Raw genomic sequence first — 22,501 nt, 5'->3', positions numbered from 1 at the left:
ACGATCCGACTACAACCTAGGAGGCAACGCCTTAGCGATCGATACACCAACTCCAGAAGGTTATTGATCCCGCGGGGGCACGATCAACCTGACCACGAAGGTCTTTGTTCCTGCAAGCAATCGAAGAACAAGCAAGAATAAGATGAAAATCAATCTGAAATTGCGAATAGGAGATATGAAGGTTCACGAATCTGAATACTCAATATAGTTGGAGTCTTGATGACGGTAAAACAGGTGGTCTAACCGACACACGCGATTACACGAAAGTAGCAAAGGCTAAACTTTATCTAATCAAAACCCCAAGGCTCCATGGGGGGGCTCATGGGGTATAAATAGGAGGGGAACTAGGTGGTTTTCGGACAGGCCCTTGAGGGACTCCGAAACGGCCTAGGAATCCTCCTAAAACACAACGAAAACATCTAAAAATTGGCTGGACCCTATTATATGGCCTTAGGCCCAATAAAACAAGGTTATAACCCTCATCTTTGGCCCATAGATACCCATTGGAGGGAGAATCCTCCACTTGGCCGAAATCCCATTGATGAAGAGGATGCGGCCTTCTTCTCATCTCTCGTTATGGCGGTTTCAATGTTCTGAAATCATCACTTGAGCTAGCTCCCGCCACCTTGCTGCCACCTCCATGGTTTGCTGTCCAACGCTGATCCTTGAGGTGCAAGCTAGGTCCTTCATTCCTAAAACATATAAAAGAACCCATCTTAGGCAGCAGCATATTCTCACTAATATTAAATGAAGTACCGAGGAACGAAAGTACCTGATAATTTAGTTGTCGTGCATGAGCTCTAGTAATTGGTCCGTGTATCTCCGGTACTTGAGGTGTATGTGCTGTAGGGGCTGTGGTTGTATCATTAGTTGGGATGTCCTCATCAGCAGGGGGCTCCAAGAGGCTTGCCGCGGGCGAGGTGCCACCTACGGAAAGAGAAGGTACGGTTGTGAGATTAACTGACGATCGAAAATGCAGGAAAGAGCGCAGGAAGGAGCCGTACCCGATGCCCGCGCCACCTCCGTTGGAATTGGGCCACTGGCAGATGCGATGGCAGCGCCGCTGGCCCCAGTGACAATGGGGCGGCAGCGCTGCCGGCGTCCGCGCGCGCCTTTTTGCTCGGCGCGGCGGGCGGGGAGTCGTCCCTGGTGTGGCTGCCGCGGCGTCGGGGACCGTCCCTGGTGTGGCTGCCGCGGCGGCCCTGGCAGCCGTTGCCGGGGCGGTCACCGCCGTGGCTCCAGTGACCGCCATGGGTGTGGTCGCCGCCGAAGTACCGGCGGACGCCCTTGGGGCGGCTGCCGCCGCCGAGCTGGTAGCGGCCGCTGGGGCGGGTGCCGCCTCAGCCGTCGTGGAGATAGCCGCGGCCGCTGCGTACGCACTTGATCTCCGCACGATCAGGGGCGCGTCATCACTGTCCTCATTGTCTTCGTCCACAGGGACGACTGCCTGGGACGCCGCAGCCTGGCCCGCCTCGTCGTCCAGAGACTGGAGGGAGGGCCAGCTGATCTCCGACTCGCCCCCGCTCTCCTCAAGCACCTGCTTCCCGCGAGGTGACGGCGGGGGAGTGCGCGGGGTCCGAGTGGGGGTATCGTCCATCAATCCCCACTCGTTGCAGGGCGGGAAGGCCGTGACAATGTCGTTGAGCCCCGCAACACCGGCATGGAGGGATATGACCCCCGGCGGGAACCCTATTGCGGGGAGGTCTTCGCCGGAGATCCCCCTCACCCACACTTGGAGGGATTCCGAATCCACGCCTTCGCGGTGGAGGCGTCTCCTGTCCCCCGAGCCCGTGTACATCCACGCAGGCCGGGAGCGCAGTTGGAGCGGCGCGACGCGCCGGGTGATGAAGGTATGCGCCACGTCCACATCGGTGAGCCCCGCCAACTGCAAAGCCTTGATCTTCTCCACGATGGGGAGGAGATCGGCGTCGCGGTGGTACCGGTCCCGCCAGCCGACGTGGGGTCGCGGCAACTCGATGGGCGGGAGGATGAACTTTTCGGGGTCTTCTACGCAGACCCAGCACGAGTCCCCGCGCCACTCCTTCTCGATCTTCTTTTCCGAGCGGACGATGAACTCAAATTTCATTCGGTCGCGGGCGCGGAACACCACCCCCGACAACATCGCTTTCGTGTTATCGATCCGGGGGTAGAAGTAATGGCGGAAGAGCGCCACCGATGGCATCACCCCGACGAACGCTTCGCAGAGGAATTGGAAGGTGGCGAGGAGGAAAAGCGACGTGGGGTGAAGCTGCGTCACCCGCAGCTAGTACGACTGCATCAGCGCGTGGAGGAACAGAGAGAACGGCGGCACCAGCCCGGTGAGGAGGAAGCGCCCGAACACCCGGAAGTCGTTTTCTTGGTGGTCGGCGCCCGCGGGGAAGATCAGGGTCTCCCCGTGCTCGTTGAACCCGGAGGCGACGGCGTGCCGGATCTTGTCCAGCGCCTCGCCGTTGTAGCCGGGCCGGTAGAAGGCAAGCATGGCCCTCATTGCCCGCTTCTTCTGATCCATGTCGGCGGCAGACTTGGCGGCCGCCTCGCTTTTGCTGGCCGCTGCTCTCTTCGGGGCCTTCCCCTCTTTTCCCTTCCTGGTGGTGGGGGGCGCCATGGGAGATGAAAGCAGAAGTTAGCAAGAACTCTTGGGTGCAAGATGCGGAGGAGTTGGAAGGCGAAGGCTGGGAAGTAAAGTGTTTTCCCCTTGGAACAGCAGTAAAAACTTTATAGCACCCCGGCTGTTTGGTAACGGCCAGCTCCGCACTCTACAGGCGCGCTGGGATAATTGCTAATCAAAGGGATAATGCGAAGAGTGGCCGTAACTTCCCTGTTTAAAGGAGGAGGTTACTGCAGAAATCACGCATCCTCTACTCCGTCCGTAGCGGCGGGGTACTCGGGATGGCGAAGAGACGCGGGCCCGAGGCAAGTCGAGACCCAAGCGTCGGTTGGGGCGTAGCCCGGCAACCGACCTGGGAAAAGTTCGTCCGGGAACAGGTATTGCCAGCCCACGCACGGGGGCTACTGTCGCACCAGTGGCACTTGTAAACCATGCACCGTGGCACCTGTGGTATCCCCTTGGCTATAAAAGAAGGACCCCTGCCAACGGTCAAAGGGTTCGGTTCCGTTCGGTCCAGCAGGTTCAGAAAATTCAACTGGTTCGCTAAGTTCTTCCCTGTGGCTCGTTGGTTTGTTTGCAAAGCCAACTAGTAGTGCACACCGGCAGTAGCCCGAAGTAGAAAGAAGTGCTTAGCCAAAAAGAGATTACCCCGGGGGTTTCCCCGGCAACCCTGTAATCAGTTGTTTGCTCGGTAATACAAGCTCAGACAAGCAGGACGTAGGGTTTTACACCTCCGGGTGGCCCGAACCTGAGTAAAAACGTGCGTGCATGTGCTTGCATTAAATTCCGCAGGTCACATTGGCCCATCGGTCACGCCAGCGATCGCCGGAGCGATCCCCGTCGCCCGTGCCGAACCTAAAAGGGGGCCCCGCAGTCCCCTGGTGTCAAAGCCCTGTGCTACGACAGCATGCGGTGTGCTAACTCGGTAAACATATTATGAGTGACTTATGGGGATTAGCGCACATGGACGATCGGGATCAAGATTAACACGATTAAGATGTACCCAGGTACAGGCCCTCAATTTATGAGGTAATACCGTACTAGTACCCCAGCTTATATAGCATTTCTCGATGTCTTTTTTAGGGAGAGAGTTACAAGTGTTAGGTTGTCATCCCATATGAAGGAACCCTTGTCTTGTCTTATACAGTACCGGCTAGGTCTACTTATTAAGACCCAGTTTGTTTGGGCTTGTGCTTGTACTTGTGCTGCTTCTAGCCCTCCAAAAGCACAATCTCAAACAAACAGCAAAAAAGCTGTCCAATGCTTATGGGAAGCACTTCTCTCTTTTGCACTAGAAGCACCGAAGCACCTCCTGAGGTGCTTCCCGAGCTTCTGGCTCTCCCCGCTCACCCCTCTTCCCCGTTATTACGAAAAATGCCCTTCTCTTTTTTTCCCTCTCCCCCACCCCCACCGATTCCCCAACCCTCTCCTCTCTGTTCCGTTCGTACGCGCATGGGAGGCGGCGGCTAGGGTTCCTGCCGCCGGTCTCCTCCCCGCCCACCCCCGCCGGCGCTGCTCTCCTCACCGCCCTCATCCCCGCCGGCGCCACTGTCCTCCCCGCGGACTCCGTCTCCTCCCAGCCGGAGCATCTCTCCTCCCCGCCCTCCCCCGCCGGCGCCGCTCTCCTCACCGCCCTCATCCCCGCCGGCGCCGCTGTACTCCCCGCGGACTTCATCTCCTCCCATCCGGAGCATCTCTCCTCCCCGCCCTCCCCCGCCGGCACCGCTATCCACTGCCGGAGTCCCCTGCCCTCCACCGCCCCTCCCTCTGCAGTCCCGTGGATCTGGCCAAGGTGAGCCCCCTCTCCGCTGTCTCTTATATGGCTGCATGTATGGATGCCCTCTCTGCTGCATGTTTGGATGAACCTAAGATTTTTTTGTACATGTATTATGTGTGGATGTATAGATGTATGGATTTTGTGGTGTATTGATGGAGCATTCATGGATAGGGCTGTTCTTGCTGTTAGGTATTAACAATTATATGCTTGCTGTCGATGTATATAGATGGATCAACAAAAAGTAAATCAATCAAAAGCAAATTGGGATGCAATTGCTGCCAAAGCATTCTGTGAGATATGCGCTGAACAAACGCTTGAAGGAAATAGACCAACGGCTTTTTTGAGTACAAGAACTTAGAGCGAGATTTTTTCCAACAAACCAGAAGAAACTACACTAGAAGACAATTCAAAAATAGATGAGATGCCATGAAAGCTTTGTACTCAGCATGGAAGTACTATAGAGGTAGATGCACTGGCTGGGTTGGGACCAAGCTACAAGAACTGTTACCGCCGACGAGGACTGGTGGCAAGAGACTATAAAGGTATATAGTTACTAATTTGTACTATTTATATTAAAAGGTTATTAATATTATGTGCACACTTTGTTGGTATGAGATTCAATGCTAATTTGTACTATTTTTATTCATAGGGCAATAAACTTGCTGAAGGTTTTCGTAAAGGACCTCCAGGTTTCATAGATGAACTTGAAATTATGTTTGCGGGAGCTCATGTTGATGGGAAGAGTTCTTATATGCCCGGGGCAGGCAATGAGCAAGTTATTATTGAAGATGATAATTAAGGTGAGGAGGTACTAGTTACTCCTACAAGTCAGAAGTCTGGGTGTTTGAATGGAAAGCGTGTGGGTAGTAGTGGTGGTGGAAGCCCAAATAAGAAAAAGACCCCCATGCAGAGAGAATTCAAGCGTATGGTTGATCATTATACTTCTGACCGATCATCGGTGTCATCTACTAGTAATGCCACTTTAACTGTGAGATTGAAAGCATAATGCAGAAGGTGGTGGAATGTGGGGCATCCGAAGAAAGTCCTGAGTACTACATGGCAACCAAGTTGTTTGGCAAAGTTGAGAATCGTGTCTTCTTTAATACTATGAAGACAAAAGAGGGAAGATTGTGTTGGCTAACAAGGATGTATGAAGATCGAAAAAGAAATTAGAATTTGTATCCTTGTCATGTTGTTGTGTTATTTCCTTTAGCCGAAACTATTCTGGTGTACTTTCCATTTAGCTTCCCTTTGTCTCGGTCGTGTAAAACATGGATATTTGTGTGCTGAATCTATTGTTTGCAGTTATGTTGTGTTCTGAAATTATTGTGCCATGCTGGAACTGTTCTGAAACTGTGCTGAAACTGTTCTGAAATTGCTGAAACTGTTCTGAAATTAATGTGGGCTGTTTTGAAATTGTTGTGCTGTGCTGAAACTATTCTTGTATTATTCTAGCATAATACTAACCATATATTGCTGTTTTTTTAGATGAGCACAGGCGAGAGCGGAAGTGATGATGAAAGTGATATGGACTCCCAAGCAAATGAAGATCAGTTAATGCTTATGACTGCATATTTTGTTATGAACCATCATGACAAATACCTGATGAAGAGAAAGAGGAGAATACCTTTATGCACAAGACAACAGTGGGTCTTTGAGAACCTGAGCATGTCAAAAGATTGTTATGCAATGTTCAGAATGTATCCAGCTTGTTTTTATGGACCACATAACACATTGGTGGGACGCTACAAATTGGAGTCAACTAGGGAGATGTCTTCAATGGAGACACTAGCTATGGTTCTATGGACAGTTGGAGGTCCTGAATCGGTGACCCAAGTTGAGAACCGCTTCAAGAGGTCCAAAGAAACAATCCACCGGAAGTTCGAACATGTATTGGGTTGCTTGACCCAACTAGCAGCAGATATCATCAAACCAAGAGATCCTCAGTTTCCAACAGTGCATGAAAGGCTCCAGGACTCTAGATTCTCACCCCACTTCAATGGTTGCATAGGCGCAATTGATGGGACACACATACGTGTTGTCGTGCCAGCTGAAGATATTGCCAACCATGTAGGAAGGTATGGATATCCCACACAGAATGTGATGGCTATGTGTGACTTTGACATGAGGTTCACCTCAATAGTTGCGGGATGGCCAGGATCCGCACATGACACAAGGATATTCAAAGACACGTTGATAACTTATTTAAAAAACTTCCCACATCCACCTCCAGGTTTGCTTATGCACTATTATTTTGCAAACTATATTATTTCCTCCTTTACTTATCACTAACATTGTTTTTCTCTAGGGAGGTACTATTTGGTTGACTCTGGTTATCCGAATCAGACCGGATATCTTGCTCCATACAAAGGACAAAAGTACCATTTGCCGGAGTTCCGAAGAGGCATTGAAGAAGGTCGACACCCAACTGGTAAAAAAGAAATCTTCAATCATGCTCATTCACAACTTCGGAATGTCATCGAGCGCTCTTTTGGTGTGTTGAAGATGAAATGGCGCATCTTACTACATGTGCCTTCTTATGCAATTGAGAAGCAAACACGTATAATAGTTGCATGCATGGCACTTCATAACTGGATTAGAGAGAGTGCTCTATCCTACAAATGTGACCAAGATGAGAACTATATGCCGAGGAACATAGAACCTACACCATCAGTGGACCTTCCTGGTCTTCATCAAGGAGTCCATAATGCCAACATGGATGTGCTTCGTGAAAGGATTGCTAATGGATTGATAGGTCGATAGGAAAGTTGCACGCTAGAGCTAGTATGTATTTTGGACCTCATATGTTGGACTACTTGTTATTATATTTCCTACTAGTGGTTCGTAGTAATGTATGAGCACTTCATATTCTGGACTATTTGTTATTATATTTAACTAGTCACTTGTGGTAAAATCTATATGCACTTGTGTGTATTGCACCGTATGTTCGAATTCATTTTTGCGGTTCATTATTTTGCTCTTCAACCCAAATAATATTATTTATTTATTCTTTCGAATCCCAAATGGTACCTAGATCAATCGAAACAGATAAACTGTGCTAAATTAGTACTTAATCATTACATTCAGCAAACAAGGGCATTTCAGACTTTCAGCACCAGCTACAGCCCCACCAGCTGTTCTCAGAAGCAGGTTGCCAAACAGTCCTCCAGCACCAGCACAATCTGACAATCTCCAGCTGCTTCTCAGGTCCAAGAATCTCCAACTGCTTCTCAAGAATCTGCAGCCCAGGCCGGCTGTGGAACAACGGCTTATGCTTTAAGCCTTAACTGTTTTATCATGGGTAGTAGCATCCGTGTTATAGCGTCTTCGTTATGAGTGTCTTGATGAGCGTAGCTATTATGCTTCATCTGACTACCGAGTAATTGTGGAGACGGCCCCTGCCGAGTGGTAACTCAGTGGGAGCCCAGTCGGATGATGGCTCGAAGGTGACTCAGTCGGGTGGCCTCCCAAGATTTTGGCCATCCTGGGCCTAGCGGGCCAAATCACACCCTTGTGGGACTCCCAAGGGGATCCCCTCGACGGTAGCCCCCGAGTCCTTCATGGTCTCACTGCTGGTGTTGACTCCTCTGTGAGTAGACCGTAGGGGGTTGTTGAGTTGGCGTCTGACAAATCTTGATGGACTTTAGGTGATACCTGGAAAGGTTAGTGGTGAGATAATATTGGTTAAAGTCTTGGTGATACCCAAAGATCCGGCCTTCGGACATTGGTTGAGGCCCGCTGACAGGCTTATCATGAACTCCGAGTGGAGAACAAATTACTAACTCTTGGTATTATGGAATTGATCGGACCCAGTTAGTGTCATGAGTGGAGCATCTTTGTTTCCCATCCGTGAAGCCAAGTCCACAAACTTTAGCATTTGGCTCTGAAACGGAAACCAATTTGTACAACGGGGATACCGAGTTCGTGCTTATCACCGAGTGGCCAAGAAGCCTCGTTGAGCCGGCCATCACCTAGTTGTTTTATCCACGTCGGTTATAAGTTTTGTGCGTGTTTTCATGATTGCCATTATGTTTCTCTTGAGCCATCTAATGGCAATTTGGATCCATCTTTCTCCCGCACTTAAAATTGTATTCATCATTATGCAGGGAAGCCACTGAGTGTGTTATAATAACTACTTAAGCATTTGAACTTGTCATATTATGTTTGTTTGTGACGTGGTATTCAACTGGATATGTGTACATTCTTGCTTGATCCTATAAAAGCAAGCGAGCATATCCAGGTTCCGGAATACGTAATTAGTATGTATTATCTTAGGATCAATTTTGCATTTGTCGTTAACTTAGGATAATTCAGCGTACGGTAATCCGATTCCGTGACTTAGGATAATCGATGGTGCGGTAGTCAGTTTTGTGACAGTAAGCGCCCGCTCCATGCTTGCGGAAACTGGTTCATCGAGGAGAACGTAAGTTTGATTACATATTTAATATATCTTGGGTTTGAAAACGGAAGGTGCATTACCTATGCAGCTCGGCAAACACCTCAAGAATGAAGTATTTGATGTAGTTATCACGGCATATAAGTCAGCTCAATAGAACGTTGTCACATGCTTCAGCGCGCTTGTATATAGCTGGATCTTGTTCTGCGCTTATTGGAGAAAAATTCAGTGCACCTCAAACCGATTTTTTTAGGGGAAAAAAGTAGATCAATCTAACCGATTAGGTTGTGATAATTTTGTATCTTGTCAATTAGCATTTCTTCAATGGCTCATATGAGCTATTTTGGGGTTTTAGCTTGTTAAAATAAAATTAGGGACTGTTGCAAGTTGTGTCTTCAGAATCTTTTTTGTTCGTTGAATGAATTTGACGAGCGTTGAATAATTGGATGAATTGCATTTCTAGCAATATGGATTCTTCTCCTAAAAATCATTCAAAGTCATCATTCTTGGGTAAAAACTTCAGTGATGACAATGCCACCACTGATGAGTAAACACAACAACCATCATTGGAATTTTGATAGTACCATCGCTTATAGGTAGCGACGAAGACCTGTCAGTCATTCCTGAGGGTAATTTATCCGTCAATGATGAAAAAGTCACCACTACTGAGGATAATTCATCCGTATCCTCATACGTCACAGGTGAGGGTTTAATACCCGTCAGTAGTAGAGTGTCATATGCAGCAGTGGGTATGTTTGTGCTGAGCTCAACCGCCTCTGACATAGAGTTTCCTTCATTGCTCTAATTTTTCCAGCCCCAGTCAAGTTGGTGCCCGTGAAAGATCACTTTAAAACTTAAAACTTGACTGTGCAAATAGAATTTTTCTACGAAATGATTTCAGACGTGGGTTTACAAGCTACTGCGCTAGCTGGATCTTCGCAGATAGGCCATTACCCCCAGCCCAGTGACTAGGGCAGCGCCAGCAGCCACCCCGCTATAAGCAGCCGCCCAGGCGTCCCTGTTCGCTAGGGCCATCGTCGCTCCGCCGCTAGTAGCGAGACTTCTCCTACGGCCCGTGGTACCGGAATAATCCAAGAACAGCCTCAAACCCTGCAAATCAAAGTATCAAACTTGTGCAATACTATTCACAAAAACTTATTAATTGCGTCAACCAGTAAAATGAAAAATGAGTGGTCATGCCTTCCATCCGGCCAGCCTCGCGTGGTCCACCGCTGCAATTAGGTCGTCGTCTGATGCCAGCACCACCTTATCCTGGTCTTCGTCTTCATACTGCAAGAGAGACCAATTATTTTTCCTTTGAAGATCAACTTTATCCAATTTTTCCATCTTGGGTATTTCTATCCTATCCATGCCATCAACTAACCAAAATTTGAGGCAGGCGGTCGTGATCAATGTCGGCGCCGAGCCTTTGGAGGATGGAGGTCACCAGCGGCGTCAAGCTCTGCACCTCTGCAGGGAAAGGCTTCAGTTTGCCGGACGAGCTACAGTGCAGCTGAAATTACTCACCGGAAACTACTGTACTGTACTGAAAACGGCATGGTCAGTAGCACTACCACAGCTAAACCGGTGCATCCACCCTCGCCTGTCTTGGAGCTTGAACGAGAACAAAGCAGGGTATGGGGGCTCAGCACCAGCTGCTTCATGGTTTACTTCGGACATGATCTGGGACCGCGACGCCTCGCTGATTGGTTTAAAAGAGCAAGTGAAAGAATAGAAAGGTTATATGCTCGTTGCAAACACAAGCAAGTGGTCATGCAACTTCGTAAATATAACCTCATCTGAGACTGGGAGTCGGTCTCGTCGTCCAGCGGTTCCAACGCCATTGCGGAGTCCCAGAACCTCTGGATCATGGAGATCGCGGCGTCGTCATTGCTGACCCCACCTCCACTGCTCTCAACCTGCACATAGCATTTTGCAACTAGTAGGAGAACTCTCGTGGGATCTGAACCTTTTCTGTCTTGAGCTACAATTGACACTTGACAGAAGTCACAGAACAAGGAAGTACTCCATCTGATACTAAATTCTTGAATCAAATTTACCCAAATATGGATGTATCTATTCTTAAAAAGCGTCTAGATACATGTAATATTTCGACAACAATTTAGAATCGGAGGGAGTACAAAAGAAATGGAGGATTTGCCAACATACGATTGAGATCGCGGCATGTGTGATGTCAATCACGTCGACAATGCAGACGATGGAACCATCTGTCAGAAAATAGACGGTGAGACAGAAAGGAAAAAGAGACGACAAAATGGTGATACCATATCTGGTCATCCCCTCCAGTTTTCTTTCTACTCTGCTGTGCACACCTCTGTCCATCACGGGAAGATGCAAGAACTTGCGCTCTTGCATTGTCCGGAGGGCATCAAGTATTGGCGTGTCAACTGTTGCGCAATCAGGATCCAGAGTCATGACCTGTTGAGTCATATTTTAGCTTCCTCCATCACACTCACATACAGTCAAAACTGTGGAAGGCAGTTGGATGGTGGTTACTGTTTGGTGCACGAATTGAAACTCTCTTTTTTTTTCCGAAAAGAGGGATAGCTCCTACCTCTTTATCAATCGATGCAAAAACTGAAACTGAGTAACGCAAACAGAAAACTAATCCCAACCTTGTCAACTGGGGTCGAGTCTGCGGGGAGATTCTTGGCGATCATGCGCATCAAGATGTCCCTCGAACTGCCAATCAATTGTTAATTTTGCCAACACAAAAGGTTAGGAAATAATCACGCTGACACGAGGGAAATGGCAGCATTTTATAGAGTAACGTCACCTACGTTAGGATACCCTGAACTTTATTGCCAACGGCCACGACTGCCGAGCAGGAATGTGCCTCCAGCATCTTCTTTGTCGCCGCGAGCACCGAATCGCCAGGCGATGCTATGACAATCCTGTTGATGCGATCATGGATCGACAAGTCGGCACATAAATAGCACATTGTTTTATGTATGTAAACGTACTAGCATAAAGGTCAGAGCCATGCATGAACCAACGTTGAGTCTGCGGTGATAATTGTTGACAAGGACGGCCTGAAGATCTGCTCTTTGAAGGCCTCTATCAGCGAGTTCGAGTTACCTGCAGATCGAAATTATATTAAAGGGCAAGCATACTAAATTTTGTGCTATTTCGTCGGACCTCGGAACGGTTTAATTTGATTGGAATCAGTATGTAGTTTTTTGAAGGAAGAATCAGTGTGTAGTTGACATCATGAAATGGATTGGTTACTAGGATTGTTGCCGGCCCAATGATACTTGTCGACGCCATCGACCGCGTTGGCGATGGCCGCCTTCCCCTTCTCGGACGCCCTCTCCATCCTGGCGATGGCGTCGTAGAGGCACTTGGCGATATCGAGCATGGCGATCACCTCGCCATTCTCCACCACCGGCAGGTGCCTGAATTTCCCTGAAATTACATGAACCGCTGCCAATCTCAGTTAAGCATTTGACAGAAATTAAGCCTGGTGTTAGCTGGACCTTGGACCATCTTCTGGAGCGCCTCGACCGCAAGCGTGTCGGAGATGACGAACACAGGATGCCTCGTCATGACCTTCCACACCGGCGTCTCGTCAATCTTCAGCTCCCGGGCGATCACCCTCGTAGCAATGTCCTTGTCGGTGAGGATGCCGCAGAGCAAGGCGTTGGAGTCGGTGAGCAGCGCGGCGTCGACCCTGCGAGCAGCCATCCGCCGGCACGCCTCCAGCACGGTGGTGCTCTCGGGCACCGTCAGCGCCTTGGACAGCCGCAGCCGCTTTACCGTGCGCTCCTTCCCCATGGTCCTGATGCATAACCGGCCGGAATGCAAATGATACATCATCTGGAATTGGAAGAACTCGAAGCTGAAGAATTGATGGATATGTACATGGAACGAGAGAGGCCGGGCTTGGGGCTGTCGACGCCGGGGGCCGTGCGCCGCCCCAGGGAGCCGCTTCCCATCGACATCGTCCGCCGTGGCGGCGACAGCCGGCCAGCCATTCCGCGTTGTGGAGGTGCGTACGGCGAGGCGATTGCGAGAGCAAACTACCAAATGGGGCGCAGCGTACGAAACGTGGGCCATGCTTTGTTGGGTTTGAGGTGTCCCTCCCTGCCCTCTTGCAAGCCTCCGCGCTTTCTTTGGCATCCGTGAAAGTAATCTGCTCGTTTAGGACAATGCATTGTTGCATCGGCCAATTATAACCTGCGGTGGGAGTGATCTCTAGCAACAGGGCACGCCTAGTTGACGGTAACACTTCTGAGAGGAAAAAACACGGTCCAAATGAGGTCACACGAGAGTCACTTGTCCATCCAATTAAGCGGAGCCCTCCCCCGCGCACACTCCCTTCACCTAAATCTCCGGCATTGGACTTGGAGCCGCCACACGCTAGCGATCTCATCTGACTATCTGGCTAGGAGTTTTCAAAAATACTCCCTCCGTCCGTTAAGAATCTAAAAACATGCCTTTTGAATTTCATGTTTCTTAAATTGCTTTCTTCTAATTGATTTTTCTTAATGTTTTTTTTTCATCGAGCCACTTAAATAGGTCGTATCCTGTGCATCCGCATGAGTCCGTGCATCCGTGCATCCAAAGCATTTCCACCGGCCATTCTACGTCTCACGGCAGATATACTTAACATGGTAAATTTGCAACACAACGCCGCGTACTGCTTTCAACTTAGTAACGAGGCTGTAAGTTTTGCAAAAACACGCCACACAGATGCATATGATACGACGCCCCACTTAAATAGATGTAATGGTTCAACGATATCAGACACATGCAATTATTATTTGGGTCGTAGCATGACAGTGTGTTGAAAGCTGCCTTATGTTGTTGGAGTTTCTTCGAGTCATGTGAGTTATAAAGATCCATTGCATTGCATCTCATCTTCGTTACCTAGTGTTATTTAGGTTACTTGGATCAATTATTAAACTTTGGTTAGGTAGACATTGCTTTTGAGGTTGTACAGTGCCCTGAATTTCAGACATGAAAAATGGAGTTTGCACACACAAAAATAAAACAAGCAAACCATTTCATTTTAGAACTTGTAACTGAAGCTAGATATGCTTAAAATCTTTACAATATGAGAGAGAGAAAAAACTTATCCTTTGTAACCATTTATCATTACTTTTCCATGATGAATTCATGCCTATGGAATTACAATGGAGTGATTAACCTGTCATACAAAAAAAAGCATATATTTGCAAGTACTAAACTAACCAAAACGTTCCGGTTACAACACCAAATAATTTGCATGTAAAAATAACCATTGCCCTGTAACTCCAGTAAAGTGTGAATTATTGTATTTTGAATCAAATGAAGTTTCTAACAAAGAACAGGCCGCCTCAAACAAGAATTATCAATACAGGTTCAAAGTGCAAAGAGCTAAACACACATGAACATATGGGAAGTGGACAAAATTGGAAGTCTTAGATATACGTGTCGTGCCTAAAATTATTACAGTGTGTTCGACGATATTCTGTACCAAAATTTGGTGCAAAATAATATAAAGACAAGAAAAACAGTGCATGTCACGTGCTTGAAATAATCATCATGGAGCTTGACTGATATCCACGTTCAAGCCCAAAATGGCCAATTAGCACCTGTGTGCTTGGGCTAATTAATTGACAGGTTATCCTTTGTTTATTTATTTGCTAAAGCCCATCGAGCATGCACCAACATATGCATGGGCCTGTTTTCTTTCTATTAATTAACTACCTTGTTTATGTTGATTCTTTTGGCTTAGCAAGCAGTAGTACGTGCGGTTGATCTGATAAAGCCCACGCGACGGACGAAGCTATGCCTGGCCGGACCGCCGGATGGCTCGATCGTTATCCGCCAATAATATTTAATTTGCTTTGTTAATGCAATGTTTATCCAGCCAACGGAGATAAGGACGTGTAGCTGGGCAGCTCCTCGCATGGGAGAGGCTTCGGATAATCAACAAGACAGACGACGCGAGAAGAAAGGAGCGGCCCGTGAGATCAGGCCATCGCCAACGCCAACTTCTTTCCAAGGCATTCACCCGAGCCAGCCTCTTGCCTGTAAAAAGAGCGGCGCCTGGTGAAATCGAGGCGGGGGGAGACGCCCAAGAACAGGACGGCGGGCGGCACAGATCGATCCGAGGGACCACTGCCGCCTCCGTCCCCGACCTCCTCGGCTCGCTCCCCGCCGATGCCTTGCCGCCCGCGCCGTTTCACTTCGCGCATCTTCTCTCCATCAAGCTGACGCCGGAGAATTACCGCGTGCACAGGTTCTGCCGCTTCTTCGCAGCCACTCCCTCGTGGGCTTCGTCGATGGCTCCCTTCCGTGCCCGCCGATCCTCGTCAACGCTGCGGCACACCGGGCCTGGATCCAACAGGACCAAGCGATTCTCTCCGCGATCCAGTCCTCTCTCTCCAAAGGTGTGTTGGCATGGTCCTCTTCGCCATGACCTCCCGCGATGCCTGGTCCACCCTGCAGACAAGTTCCGCATCCCAGTCGACGGCTCGCTCCATGCAGATTCGCCGTCAACTCGGTGAACTCAAGAAGCGCGATCTTCCCGCCAGCGTTTTCTTCCAGCAGGTTAAGACCTTGGCTGACACCTTGAGCTCCATTGGTCAGCCTCTCCGTCACGAGGAATTCACCTCCTATGTCCTCAACGGCCTCGACGGTGACTATGACTCCCTCGTCGAGGTGGTCAATGGCAGGGATCTTCCCATGCCGCCTCGTGACTTGTACGCTCGTCTTCTCAGCACCGAGCAACGCATCGAGGCTCGCCGCTCTGCTGACATCTACTCCGCCACGCCGTCGGCGAACGCTGCTTACCGGAGAGGCTCCCGTGCACCTGCACGCCCCGCTATTGGCGCGGGTGGTGGGAAGCCTTTGCTATCTACTCCGCCACCGCAGCAGCAGATCACGCCGACGGTGAACTCCAACCGCAACACCACCGACACTGTCCTGTGTGTCAGCTTTGCGGCATACCGGGGCATCTCACATCACCGTGCTACAAGCGGTTCAAGCGCGACTTCCTCGGCATCGGCAATGACGGACGTCCTAATGAGCGTATCCAGTCGATGCCAGCTGGTACATGGACACCGGCGCGACGGATCATGTCACCAGTGAGCTTGACAAACTCACTGTGCTCGACACGTACCGCGGCAACGACAAAGTTCACACCTCCAATGGTGCAGGTATGCACATCTCGCATATTGGTCATGCATCTCTTCCCACTCATACTCCTAAAAGTCTTCAACTTCGCAATATTCTTCGTGTTCACTCTGTTACTCACAATCTTTTATCCGTTCCTCGACTTACTCGTGATAATAACGTATTTGTTGAATTTCACCCTCTTGATTTGTTTGTTAAGGATCGAGTCACGAGGGACATACTCCTTAGAGGTCGCTACCACCATGGCCTTTACGCCCTTGATGTGCCCACTTCGCAAGTCTTCAGTGGTGTTCGCGTCTCGCCGTCTCAATGGCATGCTCGTCTTGGTCATCCTGCCTCTCCCATAGTTCGTCATGTTCTTCATCGACATGAGCTTCCTCTCGAGTCTAGTAATAATAACGATATTGCAGTTTGTGATGCGTGTCAACATGGCAAGAGCCATCAATTGCCCTTTTCTTCTTCTGATCACGTTGTTAAAGCACCTCTTGAACTTATATTTTCGGATGTGTGGGGTCCAACCCAAACTTCTGTTAGTGGTCACAACTATTATGTCAGCTTCATTGATGCCTATAGTCGCTTTACATGGCTTTATTTACTTAAGTGCAAATCCAACGTGTTCAATGTTTTTGTTCAGTTTCAAACCATGTTGAACGCCTCCTAAATCATAAAATTCTTCATGTCCAATCTGATTGGGGAGGGGAGTATCGTAACCTGAACACGTTTTTCCAGAAACTTGGCATCATTCATCGTGTCTCCTGTCCACATACGCATCAGCAAAATGGGGCTGCTGAACGCAAACACCGTCACATTGTCAAGACTGGTCTCACTTTACTCGCCCATTCTTCTGTTCCGTTTCATTTTTGGAGCGACGCCTTCTCTAGAGCATGTTTTCTAATTAATCGTCTTCCTACTCGTGTTCTAGCCATGAAAACTCCGCTTGAGCGTCTCCTCAATGAAACACCAGATTATACCTTTCTTAAGATTTTTGGTTGTGCGTGTTGGCCCCATCTTCTCCCATACTTGAATTCCGCTCCACGAAATGCGTCTTCCTAGGTTATAGCTCCCTACACAAAGGGTACAAGTGTTTTCATGTACCTTCCAATCGTGTCTATATTTCCCGTGATGTAATTTTTTATGAGAATCTCTTTCCTTTTTCCAACCAAAAGACCGATCTGATGGAAAGGGCTAGACAATCCACTTATACACTTTAACACACCCCCCCTCATGTGTGACGGTGAAGAGAAGTGTAAACTCAGAGGTATAGTGGCTCAAGAGGCCAATACATGGACGGAGGGGGTAACAGCAATTTTTAAGATAAATTGTGAAAGCCAGTACTTGAACTTGAGACCTTTGGCTCTGATACCATGTCAAGCTTCATGCGCTAGCCAACGTAACCAAAAGACCGATCTGATGGAAAGGGCTAGGTAATCCACTGATAGGGGTAACGGTGCCTGATCTTTCGATGAGAAGATAGCTATCGATTTTTGGGTGGATGTAGACGTTGACGAACCAGCTACAAACGTGCGAGACGTTGCGCCTTAGCGATCGCTACACCAACTTCCGAGGTTATTGACCACGCCGGAGCTAGATCAACCTGATCACGAAGAATCAATCCCTGCATGCAACCGAACAACAAGCAAGAATTATAGATGCAATCAAGATATTGTGAATAAAGGTGAAGCTTTATTGATGGGATTCTGCAAGCGCGTAGTACAGAAGGTCGATTTGACACTTGTGTCTATGGCGAAGAGTAGCAAATAGCTAAGTCTTAAACTAAACAAAATCCCCGTCTAAACGAAGACCTAACGGGGGTATATATGGAGGACTAGAGGGATATGCGGCCAGCCTTGGGAAAGAAGGCCGAACCCCACTTTAGGTTGGTTTCCTTCACCTATACGGACTCTAAAAGTTCAGTCCATGTAGGTGGACGAAAATTGCATGGGCCTAGCCCAAACTTAAAAGGTGACGCAGCACCATATAATTATGTGGACGAAAATATGAAGGGAAAAGCTCTATATTTCGTCCACGTCTTCATCTCTCATTATGGTGGCTTCAACGTTCTGTAATCTCCCGTTGCGACGCCATCTTCAATCCTCACACGCTTGCTGCCTTCATCTCCATGTGTGATCATGCTCTAATGCTTGTCCCTCTCATCCATGCTAGGTCCATCATTCCTAAGTGTGACAAACACATCTGATTTAGGCAGCATCATATTCTCATGTATGTGAAGAATCGTTCCAAGAAACGAAAGTACCTGATAATTAAGTTGGCGTGCACGAGCTCTTGTGATAGGTCCTGGTAATGTGACTTTAGGTGCTGCGGGTGTATCAACATGTGGAATGTCCTCATCATCCACTTATACACTTTAACACAAGGCGACCCAAGACAGAGCCAGCACGCAGGGCAGCACAGATCGATCAGGAAGAGAAGGCAGCAGCGGCACATCACCTGGGCGCCCAATACCCAGGATGGGGAGGGCCTGCACGGGTCAAAGGAGCGCGGCCGGCAGCGCCCTATGCAAAGAACCATCATGCAGGGCGGCGGGCTGAGCGTGCCCAAGGCCAGCGGCGGCAAGCCGGACAAGAAGAGAAGCTGAGGAGCACGCCGGTGCCCTCGACGGAGCCATAGGAAGAACGTGCCCGTGGTTGCTGCATCTCCCAGGACATATAATACGTACATCAATCTATCTCTGTCTTCAGGTTATCATCGATCAAGAGAGAAGCCGCACATGGGGCGGCAAGATGGGAGTTACTATGAGATCTAATTAGGAAGAACATGTTGCCTCTTGTAACTTTAGTGGTTTCTAGATGTAGCTTTTGTTCATATTGATCGTCTACAAGTTAGATTTAAAAAGATCATAAAGCAAGTCTTTTTTGTGCATAACCGTGAGGTCATCGATAAGTTTAGATTTTAGCACCGGCGTTCATATATTTCACAGTTTAGATTTTAGTTGTTAAAATAGTGCGCAGTCAGTTTTGACCACAATGATAGACTCATAGTCGATGTAATTCCTGAATCAACCATATTTTATTTTTGACAAACTAAAATAATATCATGATTGGTGCCCGCGCATTTGCGCGGGCCACTCCTCTAGTTCTTCTAAAGATATCATCTCTCAATCCAATTCTCTTCGGTGATCCGGTCTAAGTTAGCAACTTTTCTACCTGGCATAGTTAAGATAATAAAAAAATATAAACTATTAAAGAGTTAAACTTATCCAAAGCCATACACACCCTGCCTCTTCTCACTCGGTGGACGAAGACAATGGTCTAATAGCTGATGCAGCCCATGCACCTAACTCAGGGCAGCTGGGAAGAAGCTTCCACCTACACCTGCTACTTGGTCCCCATGTCTACTTTGAAGGAATAATTGCACGGTTTTGCTATGCTTTTGTGTGTGTGACATTTTCGACATGTTTGGTGCTGCTGAAGTCAGTGGCGTAGTTAGAACAAAAGTTTACGACGGGGCAAGTGTGATTTTGTTGGAATTTTCCTCTATAAGAGATTGTGTTTTTAAGTTTTTATACATTATATATAAAACATATATACACGAGACTAAATTTTTAGGGTGGGACATGCCCATCGTACCACCCACCTAACTCCGCCACAGGCTGAAGCGACAAAACACATGACATTTTTACATGGGGAGACTAAAGCTAGCACATACGGGTCAGAATTTCACGCAAGAGTTCTCTTTGTGGGGATGGATACACAGTACTTTGATTATCTAGCTATATACGAGGCCACCGTGATTCAAGGAAAATTATTGATTGGCCTAGAGAAAATAATTGAAGGCATGCATCAGTTCCTGTACATTGAGGCAGAAGGGAATGTAAGCTCGTGTTTGTTGACTGAGTTTCGATCCTTCCGTCTTAAATCTTATATTAACAAGACAATACCCCACACGTTGCTCTGGAACCGTGTTAGAACAAATGCGTAAAAAGATACTTAAAATTAATTAAAATTAGTGAAGAAAAAGGTAAAAGTGTTCTTGCTATACATTTAGAAAAAATAAAACCTAAGAAGCATGTGACAAAATGATGTATAAAAATAGAAAAATTGCCCCCAAAAAAGGGACACTGTTGAATTAATGAGGTGGTATGGTTTGGATTGATATACTAATGTAAAAACGTAAATGAATATGCCTTGATGAGGTGGCATACAAAATTATGTAAATAAATACATGCGAAAAAAGGACATGCATGATTTGAAGAGACGGCATAATTCATATCACAAAGTGCATGTCGAGTAAACTATATAGTGAAGAACTTTTATTTAGGAGTAAAATGCACTCGAGGTCCCTATTCTTTCGCGAAGGTGTCAAATAGGTCACTAATCTTTCAAAATGCACATTTGGATGATTGTTTGTTAAGTGGTTCACCCCAGGTCCCTCGGCTGTATGTGCAGCTCTGGCCACATGTCGTGGCTGACACGTAGGCTTTGGGCCCACCCGTCAGGCGACAACGTGGCGTTGCTATCTTACAGAAAACCCCCAGCATGTTTCTCCCTCTCATTTTCACCACACCGCCACGCCCTGCGCCTGCGGGAGCGGGGCCCGCCAGTCCCTTGCCCCAGCACCCCGCGCCGCTTCCACAGTGGCGGCGGGGGCTCCGGCTCCGCGGCGGGTCTGGCGGCGAGCGCGGATGGACGCGGCGAGCGGAGACGCGACCTCCTCGAGCCTGACGGAGAGGGAGAAACGTGCGGGGGGTTTTCTGCAAGATGGAAACGCCACATCGTCGCCTGACGGGTGGGCCCAAAGCTTACGTGTCAGCCACGTCATGCGGCTAGAGCTGCGCATACAACGGAGGGACCTGGGGTGAACCACTTAACAAACAATCAGGACCCAAATGTGCATTTTGAAAGATTAGGAACCTACTTGACACCTTCACGAAAGAATAGGGATCTCGGGTGCATTTTACTCTTTATTTAGATATACAAGATATTATATATATATATATATAATATATATAATACTTAATTCTTTCCCATTACAAAGAGGAGCTGTACCGGATCCACTAATCCTAACAAATTTATTTCAAATGTACTACATCCACATTGTTAATCTCTTCTCCAAGAGAAAGGAGAGATAGTGGGGTGATTGGAGATCCAATCCAAGTTTATGCAGTATAATATTCTTTCACGTTGCACCCATTAGTGGCTTCAAAGGGCCGGCCTAACTACAAATTAAGACATGGTTATGCAAAGTAGCCTACATGGTTAAGGTCGAGTCACGTTAATTAAGTGTCATCTAGGCTGTATTAAAATGGTGATTGAGGTCATCAAATATGATCAGCTACAAAGTAGCAACGTCCGAATGTGCCTTTTGCCGGTACACTCCAAGCCAGCCATGCATGCAAACAAGCGCAATGAATCATTCAACTTTTGTCCAATATACACGACCCCAACAAACCCTCGAGACCACCCACAAGGAGCATGTGCGCGCCTAACAAATCTTGCACAGACAATGCAATTAAACTCAACGCTGAGCCAGTGAGTTGTCTGTCCTCTAGCTTAGCCCCACTCCCGAAATGGACACGGCAACAACCACCATCCCCCTCCATGCACCCCATGCAAAAATCCTTTGCCCTCTTTTCTAAAAAGCCATCTCCTGCAACCAAACGAGCTAGGAGAGGAGAGGACGGCAGACATGTGCGGACGAGGACAAGAAGCCTGTGGAAAGGTCGCTAGGCATGGGCTTGTGGGTGGGTGCATGGTGGCCGTGGGCTTCGGTTTGGGATCTCCTCCTGATCTCAACTGCATTTGATTCCATCTACCACCGCCGGGTCAGTGCTCAGTGGGTTTGATTTTCTACAATCTCAATGGATTTGTGTAAGGCAGTTAATTGCTAATTGTGGAAGTACCATTAATTATATTCAATCGTGCTTTTTGTATAGTGACACATTATCCTCGAGTTGAAGTTCTTTGGTTTCGATCGTGATTCAGCTCAGTGATTATTAAATCATGCACGTGCGGAGTCAACTAATAAAACAGAGTTTTCTACTTCGTTTAGGTTGTTTCAAGTGTGCACTGACATAAAAATTGGATGGTCAAATTCATGTTAACTATTATTGCATTTTTTTTCTGTCTAGATTAGGAATTTGGATGGGCTTAATTATTATGTTTTGAAGGGTGAATGGGCTTAATTTATACTAGCATAGACGAGGTCAACTTTCGTTACTGAGCTGAAAAAGATCACTTAACAAAATGATGATGGAGTAGTTTCTGCCCAAAATTATGTATAAATGAAATTTTCAGTACTCGAGAAAAATAAAGAAAATTATGTTGACCTGTTACATCAGATGCAAAACTGACATGACAAGCAAACTACCAATATCAATCGCCGAAAAAAGACTGTCCAAGGGACGAAGGAGCAATGATGCCACTATGATGGTCGACATCTCAGTTTTGCCATGTATGTAAGTCACAAATAATTAATGCAAGTGAAAATAAGGTACTACGGAGTGAGTGGTAGTACTCGGTAAGCTCAGAGAAGATAACGACTAATTGCACGAGTAAAGTACAGAGAAAGTGCACATATGTAATTGCATTTCTATTATCGTTTCTGTCATATCTCAAGT

At 47.7% G+C, this 22,501-nt stretch overlaps 2 protein-coding genes and 1 long non-coding RNA gene across 3 annotated transcripts; 2 read left to right on the top strand and 1 right to left on the bottom strand.

The window, feature by feature from the left end:
* Positions 1–1,250: 1,250 nt before the first annotated feature.
* On the top strand, positions 1,251–4,404 carry LOC112268655 (UDP-N-acetylmuramate--L-alanine ligase-like). The gene is made up of 2 exons (XM_024454575.1): positions 1,251–1,372; positions 4,068–4,404. The coding sequence occupies exons 1-2, from the start codon at positions 1,251–1,253 to the stop codon at positions 4,402–4,404; spliced, it is 459 nt and encodes a 152-aa protein (XP_024310343.1).
* A 444-nt stretch (positions 4,405–4,848) lies between these two features.
* LOC112268807 lies at positions 4,849–5,708 on the top strand. Its single transcript, XR_002960289.1, has 2 exons — positions 4,849–4,927; positions 5,035–5,708. It is a non-coding gene; the product is annotated as an uncharacterized LOC112268807 (long non-coding RNA).
* Positions 5,709–9,268: 3,560 nt separating this feature from the next.
* On the bottom strand, positions 9,269–12,936 carry LOC100844016 (CBS domain-containing protein CBSCBSPB5). Its single transcript, XM_010239409.3, has 13 exons — positions 12,664–12,936; positions 12,279–12,580; positions 12,031–12,207; positions 11,799–11,880; positions 11,583–11,696; positions 11,418–11,484; positions 11,115–11,220; positions 10,951–11,009; positions 10,576–10,700; positions 10,356–10,483; positions 10,166–10,251; positions 9,982–10,071; positions 9,269–9,891 (listed from the first exon to the last, which is right to left on the bottom strand). The coding sequence occupies exons 1-13, from the start codon at positions 12,774–12,776 to the stop codon at positions 9,706–9,708; spliced, it is 1,635 nt and encodes a 544-aa protein (XP_010237711.1). The 5' UTR covers positions 12,777–12,936; the 3' UTR covers positions 9,269–9,705.
* Between the last annotated feature and the right edge of the window lie 9,565 nt (positions 12,937–22,501).

This window comes from Brachypodium distachyon, chromosome 4 (genome assembly GCF_000005505.3).
Source record: "Brachypodium distachyon strain Bd21 chromosome 4, Brachypodium_distachyon_v3.0, whole genome shotgun sequence".
Taxonomy (NCBI): Eukaryota; Viridiplantae; Streptophyta; class Magnoliopsida; order Poales; family Poaceae; genus Brachypodium; species Brachypodium distachyon.
The sequence above is the reverse complement of the archived record's forward strand: the minus strand, read 5'-3'. Positions and strand labels throughout refer to the sequence as shown.

What these genes read in the sequence shown, in the direction of transcription:
- LOC112268655 (XM_024454575.1), top strand. Translation starts at nt 1,251, where the DNA reads ATGGGTGTGGTCGCCGCCGAAGTACCGGCGGACGCCCTTGGGGCGGCT. An exon ending in GAGATAGCCGCGGCCGCTGC is followed by an intron (nt 1,373 to 4,067) that starts GTACGCACTTGA and finishes CGCGCATGGGAG; the next exon opens with GCGGCGGCTAGGGTTCCTGC.
- LOC100844016 (XM_010239409.3), bottom strand. Translation starts at nt 12,776, where the DNA reads ATGGCTGGCCGGCTGTCGCCGCCACGGCGGACGATGTCGATGGGAAGC. An exon ending in CCCGGCCTCTCTCGTTCCAT is followed by an intron (nt 12,581 to 12,663) that starts GTACATATCCAT and finishes GTTATGCATCAG; the next exon opens with GACCATGGGGAAGGAGCGCA. An exon ending in ACCGCCTGCCTCAAATTTTG is followed by an intron (nt 10,072 to 10,165) that starts GTTAGTTGATGG and finishes TCTCTCTTGCAG; the next exon opens with TATGAAGACGAAGACCAGGA.